Source organism: Camelus bactrianus, chromosome 31 (genome assembly GCF_048773025.1).
Source record: "Camelus bactrianus isolate YW-2024 breed Bactrian camel chromosome 31, ASM4877302v1, whole genome shotgun sequence".
In the NCBI taxonomy this organism is placed as follows: Eukaryota; Metazoa; Chordata; class Mammalia; order Artiodactyla; family Camelidae; genus Camelus; species Camelus bactrianus.
In genome coordinates this window covers 18896095-18906512 of record NC_133569.1, presented here as the reverse complement: position 1 = coordinate 18906512, position 10418 = coordinate 18896095, and the positions used below count along the sequence as shown (strand labels likewise).

General features: G+C 39.6%; 1 protein-coding gene and 1 non-coding gene across 2 annotated transcripts; one reads left to right on the top strand and one right to left on the bottom strand.

The window, feature by feature from the left end:
* Positions 1-2124: 2124 nt before the first annotated feature.
* TRNAA-GGC (transfer RNA alanine (anticodon GGC)) lies at positions 2125-2196 on the top strand. The gene has a single exon. It is a non-coding gene; the product is annotated as a tRNA-Ala (tRNA).
* Positions 2197-3496: 1300 nt separating this feature from the next.
* On the bottom strand, positions 3497-6631 carry GNRH1 (gonadotropin releasing hormone 1). Its single transcript, XM_010948338.3, has 3 exons — positions 6235-6631; positions 4810-4905; positions 3497-3664 (listed from the first exon to the last, which is right to left on the bottom strand). The coding sequence occupies exons 1-3, from the start codon at positions 6397-6399 to the stop codon at positions 3626-3628; spliced, it is 300 nt and encodes a 99-aa protein (XP_010946640.1). The 5' UTR covers positions 6400-6631; the 3' UTR covers positions 3497-3625.
* Between the last annotated feature and the right edge of the window lie 3787 nt (positions 6632-10418).

Sequence of the window (10418 nt, the reverse complement as noted above, 5' to 3'; positions counted from 1 at the left end):
GTTCATTGTGTACTTAGCTTATTATTAATTACTCTTACGTTCATGAAATGAAATCATTCCTGAACTCTTTCTTACCGTTGCTCCTTCACAACCTCACACCCACTGTTCCTTCTGGTCTCATTTCATTACAGGTCCTGTTTGTTTCAACTTGTACTGTGGGGTCATCGAGTCATCTTTGCCGGGAGGCAATAAAAACTGCAAACTATTTGGTTCTTCCCCCACCTCCGCCCACACCCCATTCATCCGTTTGGCATCTGATCTGACAGTTTTCTTATAACAATTAGTTTAATACAGAAGTTCTATTTCTCCACTCATTCACCACAGATAACTAGGCAGAGGGAAAGGGAGAAATGCAGAGGTTAAAAGGGATATTTAGTAATAACTTCCCTGGAAAGGATGGGAACTGATTCTCAAACTAAGTTGAACAAACTAGGTTGAACCTGGGAAGAAGCCACAGCCCAGACCAATTCGATCAGAATATCCAAGGGAAGGGGGTGGGACCCAGGCAGTAGTATTCTTTTAAGTCTCTCCCATGTTATTCCAGTATTAGGCCAAGGTTGAGAACCAATGCCTTAGAGGAAAGAGCAGCTTTAGAAAATTGGTGTTCAAGGTGCATTTCTTAAACTCCCTGCTGCTGGTGGGTCAGATTGGAAAGAAGGGGCAGCTGCATTCCAGCTAGCGTAGCACCACTGGTTTTTGGTTTTGGCTTTTAATTGAAGTATAGCTGATGACAATGTTGTGTTAATTTCTAGTGTACAGCATAGTGATTCAGTTATATATATTCTTTTTCATTACAGGTGACTACAAGCCATTGAATATAGTTCCCTGTGCTATGCAGTAGGACCTTGTTGTTTATCTGTTTTATATATAGTAGTGTGTGTCTGCAAATCCCAAACTCCTAATTTATCCCTCCCCGCCTTCCCCTTGGTAGCCATACGTTTGTTTTCTATGTCTATGAGTGTACTGCTGTTCTAAATCCTGGGCTTATGCATAGATTTTTTTTTTTTTTATTTTAAAGAAGGCATCCCAGTGCTTTAAAACTTGTACAGTTTATAGCTTTTTAGGGCAATAATGCTCCACTGTCTGTGTACATAAGAATCACCAGAAGGCTTGTTCAAAATGCAGATGGCTTGGGCTCCAAAGACTAAGTCAGTCAACCTGGGTAATCTTAGGATCTAGGGTCCCCACTGAGAAATGCTACTTGAGAGCATCTTCCACTGTCAAAATGTGTAAGTGCTGTTACCCCATGCAGTGATTCTTAGCTTTTTGCCCCAGTCACCTCGCTTCTAAAACTTTTGCTAGAAATGGTCTATCTTCAAGCCGTTCTTTCTGTTAGTTGATCACTTAAAGCTGTGTATGTTTGAGAACTTTTTAAGTGTATCATTCAGTATGTTTCCTCATCCTTTATTTTGAAAGGATGCAGACTTCTTTTTGAAGCTACGTTGATGAGTTAGAGACTTCTTCAGATTCAGGAAAATGTTTAAAATTTTAATAAAGGGCTCATTTTCTCTCCTTCCCCCTAGTAATTTGGGCCATTGGAGAATCAAACATCTGACGTGTTCACATAAATTGCGAATAACCTGATGCCATCGCCAGCCTCTGACTTCAGCATCAGGGAGCTGGGCTGAGAGCATCTTTTTGGTACCCAAGTCAGCAATGTCCACAGCTGTCTCCAAAGAAATTGTCCCAAAGACAAGCTTTGGCCAAGGAAACCTGATTTTCCAAACAGGATGCATTAGATAAACAGGTGTGTGGGCTTAATTTTGTAATGTGTTAACTCATGTAAAGATTGTAAATTAGATTGTTTTTATATAGTAAAAAATAGTTCCTGAGTGTTTGGCAACGTAAAAGCCTCTCATCCTGTGTCATATGAGCTGATTAATGAAATAATGCAGTTTTGCCTTCTGTTCCATTAAAAAAACTAAGGTGATTGTGGACCACTTCACTGCCTAATTTCATTAAGGAGGGAGGAGAAGTTTTTGGATTCCATTTTAGAGAGTTCTCAAATGGAGATATTTGGGAAATCTAGCATTGTGCAGTAGCAATTATTTGTGTTAAAAAGTAGGGGTTTTCTCCCCCATGGGGGGTTTCTGACGCCTGTTTAAAGTCTTTTTGGTGCGCCTGGGGGGTATAGCTCAGTGATAGAGCATGTGCTTGGCATGCACGAGGTCCTGGGTTCAATCCCCAGTACCTCCGTTAAGGAAAAAAAAATTCTTTTTTTGAAGGGAAGGAAGAAGGTTCCCAATGTCTGATTAAAAGAAGAAAAAAAGCCTAGCTAGGTCTTCGCCATGAGATGTAGGCATAAGTAGTTCCTGTGACATCAGGCAAGTTATCTGAAATTTGAGGTTTTCAAATGGTCTCATAGTCACTGGGGACCTGTGAGGATGAAGGAGAACAGGAGTGTCCTAGCATCTGGGGCCACATGGAGAAGTGGTCACCAGTGAAATTAGGTTGACACAGGCGCCCCAGGATCCTGTTTCAACTCCAAGTAACCAAAAAACTGGGCTTCCACGTTCAAGTCCATTGGCTGCTTATCGCAGTGCATTACAGGAGCACTGACTTTGGAACCCGACAGAACCGAGTGGGTCTTGTAAACTCTTAGAGCCCCGTTTTCCTCATTTTAAAGGAGAGGCAATAATATCTATTTTCCAAGGTCACTGTGAAGGTTAATGAAAATACTTCAGCACATATTCTAGCCTGTTCTGGAGGATGCGTGGTGGCGGTGCTGTTTGACCCGGGGACATGGGAACACCTGAATCCTGTCTTCACTGACTGCAGGCCATAGTGTCACTTAAGAGAAATACCGAAGAGATCAGGCAGGGGCACACTGTGGTTTTTCGGCCTTGGTCCCAAACCTGGTGTGCACGGCTTGCTATGGTGAACTTGGACCCTGTGGAGCCAGAAGGAGCGTCAGACCAGGAGCCTAGTGGAGCCTCTTCCCCGAGGCCTCTCTCAGGTTCCGGTTGACTTTCTTTCTTTTTTCTTTTTTTTTGAATGATTTTTGTTTGTTTATTTTTGTTTTGTTTTGGGGGGTAATTAGATTTACTTATTCATTTATTTTTTAATGGAAGTACTGGGGATTGAACCCAGGACCTCGCGCCTGCTAAGCTCAACCTATACCACTGAGCGATACCCTCCCCCTCCATTGACTTTCAAAGGGATTGGAGACAATCTGGGGAGGAAGCTTTGGCCGTGGCGCCATCTTGCTTCTGAAGGGTATGGTCAAAGATAAAGCTACAACCGCAGAGAAAACTGTAGCTGAATCAGTTTTGGGCCCAGACCGATATGTGACCATTGTCCTTGTGGGTGCAGGGTGTTGGTGGTGGAGGTGAGCCTTGAGATACCTGTAGCCAATAATAACGTTGACTTTGTTATCCCACCTTCCATCACCCACTGTAGACACACTTGGGGGCCCCTGTGTGGGCTTCCAATGTCCCTTCCCCACCAGAGTTCTGAGTCAGAGGAAGACTTCACATTTATGCTACTTTATTCACAGCACAGCACTTGATTATGAAACGTGCAACCTGGTGTTAAGAATTTCTGAAGTTCACACAGTTAACAGACATTAAGTGAGTCACACGTTTCAGTCAGAATTGTACTTGTCAAATTTTCTGGCCCAGCGGATTTAAATCTTCTGCCCAGTTTCCTCTTCAATCAGACTTTCCTGAAAAATACGTGAGTAACAAATATATCAAGGTTGATTTTATGAGCTGAATTTCATTATGTTTGTGACATTTTAATTTCTAATGTACTGATATAGAAAGAATAGATCCATTTGTCTACACATTGTTTAATAAACAGTTTGAAGGGTGTGAAGACAGGTAAAAGAAAGGTCGAATTTATCCATCTGTTATTAACTGAGCTTTCTCCTCAATTCCTTCCTTCCAACGTCATGTTTAGAAATTTTCACTAATTGCTATCATTTTTCTCATGAGGTCAGCAGGATTAAAAAGGGGAAGTAAAGCTGTCTGTCCACATTTTCTTTTGTCCTATGGGCGTAGAAGTTGAAGTCAATGGAGAAAATAAAAACTCGCTCGTCTTCGTATATGATTTATTCAGACTTTCTCGGTTCCTGGGCGTAACTGAAAATTGTAATGCCTTCTAACTGCTGCAAATAAGTGGGCCACGGAGCTCCGAGAACACCAACATTGAATTCAAGATTCAGTTTCTATATTCAATTCTCTTTATATATATATATATTTAATTTTTTAATCAAAAACTTACATTGGGTTAGTAGATTTCCGTCTTTGGTGGGAATTTGGAAAATTGTTATAGTCCAGTCAGCAAACTGGAAGTCAAACCTGTGGCTCTGAATTATGAGTGTACTAGTTTGGAAATGCTTATTGCAAAGGGGAAACAATTAGAACACCTTTTTTGATCTCTACATTTCTAGGCAAAACCATGTCATATCAAGAAGTACTGAGGCGTCCGGTGGGAAGGTATGTATTAGCCTAGGGAGGAACAGTCTAGGGGGTTTGATGAACATACCTGAAGAACTGACATGTAGCAGTGGGAAGAAATTGGTTTTTGTTAGTCATCCCAAAGGCGAGAGCCGAGATTAGGAGATACGGGTTGCAAGATTTCAATTTAGTTTAAGAAAGAAAAACAAGGTTCCAACCATTAGTACTGTCTAACCACTGAGAAAGAGTGTTTTGAAATGGTGAGGGCCCAGTGCAGGAGGAACTCAGGCAATCAGGAAGGTAAGCATCGCAGTGGCTGAGAGGTGGTTGTCCCAAGTGGATGACCCAAAAGGTGGTACCCAAGGCCCATCCGTCTCCAAAGCTCCATGTTATTAACACTGTAACTCACCAGAGCTCCTTTCAGGTCCCTGAGGGGAGAGTGGGGCTGGTGAATGGTACATTCGAAGCGCTGAGGTTCTGCTAGTCGATTGACCTCTTTGGCTATCTGCAGAAAAAGAACGTGATTCTTGGAGATGGAGATAAAGAAGTGAAATGGTATTTTCCGTTTCCACCAAAAATTGTGTCTGGAAAGTGAAGTCATGGGGATTGTGGGGCTGAGAAGGCGGCGAAATGGGATGGGGACTTCAAAAGAACGTCGGTTTGCTGTCAGGCATTTTTATAGGTTGGTGTGCGGTTCTGGAGGAAATGGGCAAGGGTAAGGAGGGATAAATTTTCTCCCTGGAGATGACGAGAATGAAGCACTTGGAGCCTCAGGAGGGGCTGGTATATAAAAAATACAAGAATTTATAGTTATGAATAGGGTTGGTTTTATTTTCTAGTTTTTACTAAATATGTCATAGTTAAGAGAGTTGCTCACATATAGTCTGTGGGAAGGAGACTTTTTCAAATTCTGGGCTTCTTTATCTCCTATTGAATTATTATCTTGACTATTTCTCATAAAAAGAGAGGTTTCTTTTTAATGAAAATTAAATAGTATTAAGTTTCTCTAGCTTATGTTTGCCGTTCTCCAACCTATACTGAGTGTCTAGCCCTGAATCATTCATCCTTGAAAGCCTAGTTTGTTTCCCATTAACTAAAAAAAAAAAAAAAAAAAATTGCAAATGTTTTTCATTAATCCACTAACATTTTTTGGATTAACCAGCCAAGATACATGGCCTTTCTTCTGTAATCCTCACAGGGCCCCAAGAAGTCACATTTTCTAGATAAAAAAATCAAGTACTCTGTGCTGGTGTTGGTACTAGTGCTGAAATCTGATTTATAGGAAGTCAGACTCAGCATATTTTCCAGTATATATTTTGTCTCCTTGAGCTTGCTAACTCCTCTTTTCTAGGGGCTCCAACTTCTTTGCTTGAGGGCTCATATCATTAAAAATATTACAGCGCATGCCCCTTTAATAAGGATATTTATTTATGTTCTAAAAATGTACTGCTGACCTAATATAGATTTTTTAAAAGGTTATATAGAAATTTTAAAAAAATAAGCAGAAATTCTGAGATTTTCTTTCCAAATCCCAAAGGATCATCTTGCACCAGAGACCTTCACTGCATCCCATGGTTCCTAATTCCTTTGGCAATTCTGTATCCTCAGAGAATGGCACACTCCCTTGCGTTTGCTCCTCTTGGAATTCTTCCCGCTCTTTGTCTCATTGGTCCCTGTCTGCATTACAGCAGGAATGGGACCTTGTAAGTGCCTTATCTCCCCTGGAATCCCTACGTTAGAGCCGAGAGTACTGTTGAAGGCACACAGGATGTTAGTTCGATGGAATCCCATAAGCCACGTTTCATTTTGAAGCTGAGACACACTTACCACTTACCTCTTGGAAAGAATCGATCACATTTTCAGCATTTCTCTTTCCTCCAGGGCGCAATCCGTAGGACCAGTGCTGGCTGGAGCAGCCCACCACACAGAGAGTCAGCAGAATAAGTCCAGCTAGAAGTTTGGAAATCGGCTCCATTCTAAGGAACATCAATGCAACCATCAAAAATAGATCCAGACCGGGTTGAGCAAAGACCTCTGGTTTGTGTCACTAACTCTGCAGAAGATGGAAGTGGGAGGCATCTAGAGTCAGTCTTTTAAACTCACATGTTGAGTAGTTTTTAGAACTGAACTGTCTTAATGTTTCTTATTTATTTGGTTGTCCAAATCCCAGGATTCCTCCTTTATCAAGTTTGCTTTTTTTGCCTTAATATTCCACTCCCCACCCCCCACTCTGTGATTGGTTTTCATTCCAGGAATAAGAGACTTGAGCCATCTGCTCGGAAAATGGCTCCTCCCAGGAATCTCTGGCTAATGTAAGTTGCTTGACATTAAATGACTGCACTGCGGTGCTAATTACATTTTGCTGAGTATCTGTCCTGGTCTTGCACACATTATTGCTGGCTGGACCATCTGTGAAAGTAAGAGAGGACTCAACACTTTTCAAAGCACGGGGTCCCAGACCAGCTGCCTCCCTGGCCAAGGCAGCCTTGAATTATCTGATGACATGTGGAGTTTTCACAAATGAATTTTCACTGGTGGGGAAGAGGCTAAAAACAAAATCCAACACTGGTTGATGAGCTGTTGCAATTTCCCAAAGGCTGGATCTGTGTAGCTGGGGGTGGCAAGGACCCTGAAGTTCAAGATTTCTTTAGACACCTTTCCTGGCCCTTAGGGTGTAAAATGTGCTATAGACAGACAGTGGCATGCAGTCTAAAAAAAGTGCTAGAAATACAAAGCATTTTACCTGTTTGAGAGTAGAGAGCTGAAAACGTCTCAAGCTTCCTTTGGAGTGTGTTGAATCTGACTTTTCATTTTTCTAGCGTCCTTTTTATATGGAACTTTTCCAGGACACTGAAATCTCCCCTGCTGGTAAATTGCACTGCACATGGACTGTGCTGTTGTTGTTTTAATAGTAAATGTTTTTTAATCTTCACATAAAACCCTTTAATGGTGTATGTAATTGGAGCACCCACTGCTGTATCTGGTAAATTTATTTAAATCTTGGCCATTAAAACCATGACTAAGGCTTTTACAATTCAGAGAGATTAACATCTAGCCAGGTAGGATTCCCTTGAGAAAACTGACAGACCCATCAAGAGTTCAAGGAAGATAGCCGTCTTAGAATAAGTGATGTTAAATGCTCACATAGAAGTTTTCACAGACGAGGCCATGTAATAATTAAAGACGTCAAGTCAGGATGTCTGGGAGATGCTTATTGAGTTAAAACATGTGAATCCCTGTACTGAAGGCGGTGGGAGTACAAAGATGAGAAATAATAGTTACCTGGCATGTGAGTGAGACTAGCCTCGCTCATCATTATAGTCCTGCAAAGGGGGGTCATTATCCAAATTTTACAGGTAGATGTCCCACGCCAGCAGTGAGCCCTTGGACGTTTTATTTACACAGCACAAGCATTTGAAAAAGCGAGAAACATTACTCTTTATTACATTTACTTAAACACATGATTGTCTTCCCCTGATTTACCCCTGGGCTGTAACTCAGGATATTCAAGGACCCCATCTTATTTAAGTATCTGTTAACAAATCCATAGCACAGTCAGCAGTCAGTAAGTATAGATTTGAAAGAATACATGAATGAATGAGTGAATACACAGTAAGGACTTTTTTTTAAAAAAAGAATAATTTGCTCTTCCTCTTTAATTTTATTTATTTTGGGGGGGAGATAATTAGGCTTATATATTTATTTTTTAAAAAACATTTTAAAATTTATTTATGTATTTGTTTTACAATATCATATTTTTTAATTGAAGTATAGTTGATGTACCATATGTGTTACAGGTATACAGTATAGTGATTCACAAAGTTTTAAAGGTGATACTCCATTTATAGTAATTATAAAATATTGGCTATATTCCCCATCGTTGTAGCTTATTTTACACCTAATGATTTGTACCTCTTAATTCTCCACATTTATTTATTTTTCAATGGAGGTACTGGGGATTGAACCCAGGACCTTGTGTATGCTAAGCATGCGCCCTACCACTCAGCTGTCCCACCCCCCGCAAAGTAAGCTTTTAACCAGGTTAGACCCATCCTCTACTTCTGCATCAGAGCTGTGCTTTATCTGACACAGAATTAAACCTTCATGTACAATTGGATGTCAGGCCTATTACATTAACCAAGCAATAGAACATTTAAAAATAACTGGATGTTTGTTCATTTCTGAGCTGGGATTGGCCATTTCTCCTTGAGTAGGATGCTGAATGAGTCAGTTGTTGACCAGTGTCTTTGGAATGATTACAGTTGCCAGGATTTCAGCATAAAGAGCAATATTTATTCTGCCCAAAGAAACTCCTGCTTTGCCCAGACACCTCTGTGGAGGTTGTCAGATCCGTGGTAGGATAAAGAAGAGGATAAACTTTAAAGTATAAATGCAAATAGAGGAGGAATTAAAAACTAGAGCATAAGTGATTTACTTTATCTCACTTAAATTATTTTAATTATTTCATTTAGAAACTTCAAATAATTTAGGTGCCATTATTTTTTTTTTATTGACGTATAGTTGATTTACAGTGACGTTAGCTTCTGGTGTACAGCATAGTGATTCAGTGGTACATATATACATATTCTTTTTTTTTTTTTTGCAAGTTTTGAAGAATTTTTACTTTTTTATTGAAGTGTAGTCAATTTTAAATGTAGTTTTTACTATTGACTCTAAGTAAATTTGAATCATCTACGTATGACATGCATCCAGTTTTCACTGGGGTGTCCGGTTTTTTTTTTTAAACATCTTTTTATTGAGTTATAGTCATTTTACAATGTTGTGTCAAATTCCAGTGTAGAGAACAACTTTTCAGTTATATATGAACATACATATATTCATTGTCACATTTTTTTTCACTGTGAGCTATCACAAGATCTTGTATATATTTCCCAGTGCTATACAGTATAATCTTGTTTATCTATTCTGCGTATGCATGTCAGTATCTATAAATTTTGAACTCCCAGTCTGTCCCTTCCCACCCTCCGCCCACTTGGCAACCACAAGTTTGTATCTATGTCTATGAATCTGTTTCTGTTTTGTATTTTATGTTCTTTTTTTTTTTTTTTTTTTTTTTAGATTCCACATATGAGCAATCTCATATGGTATTTTTCTTTCTCTTTCGAATGACATTCTCCAGGGACATCCATGTTGCTGCAAATGGTGTTATACTGTAATCCCATTCCTAGGCATATATCCAGAAGGAACCCTACTTCACAAAAGACACCTGCACACCAATGTTCATAGCAGCACTATTTACAATAGCCAAGACATGGAAACAGCCTAAATATCCATCAACAGATGACTGGATAAAGAAAATGTGATATATTTATACAGTGGAATACTATTCAGCCATAAAAATGACTACATATTCTTTTCCATTATATGTTATTACAAGAATTTGAATACAGTTCCCCGTGCTATATAGTAGGTCCTTGTTGTTTGTCTATTTTATATATAGTAGTTGTATCTGCTAATCCCAAACTCCTAATTTATCCCTCCCCTTCACTTTACCCTTTTGGTAACCATAGTTTGTTTTCTATGTCTGTGAGTCTGTTTGTGTTTTGTAAATAAGTTCATTCGTATCATGTTTTTAGATTCCACATATAAGTGATATCATGTGATATTTGTTTTTGTGTGACGTACTTTACCTAGTATGATAATCTGAGTCCATTCTTGTTGATGCAAATGGCACTATTTCATTCTTTTTTTATGGCTTTTGTATTCTCTTGTGTATATGTACCACAACTTCTTTATCCAGTCATCTGTCAGTGGACATTTAGGTTGCTTCCCTGTCTTGGCTATTGTAAATAGTGCCGCTGTGAATGTTGGGATGCAGGTATCTTTTCAAATTGGAGTTTCCCCTGGATATATGCCTGGAGTGGGATTGCTGATCATATGGTAAGTCTATTTTTAGTTTTTTCAGGAACCTCCTTACCATTTTCCATAGTGGCTGCACCAAATTACATTTCCACCAATGGTGTAGAAGGGTTCCCTTTTCTCCACACCCTCTCCAGC

Bases quoted from the DNA above. Each gene is read 5' to 3' on its own strand.
- GNRH1 (XM_010948338.3), bottom strand. From the start codon at position 6,399: ATGGTTGCATTGATGTTCCTTAGAATGGAGCCGATTTCCAAACTTCTA. The intron at 4,906-6,234 runs GTAAGTGGTAAG...CTTTTTCTGCAG, and splicing joins TGATCGATTCTTTCCAAGAG to ATAGCCAAAGAGGTCAATCG. The intron at 3,665-4,809 runs GTGAGTTACAGT...CGTATTTTTCAG, and splicing joins GGGACCTGAAAGGAGCTCTG to GAAAGTCTGATTGAAGAGGA.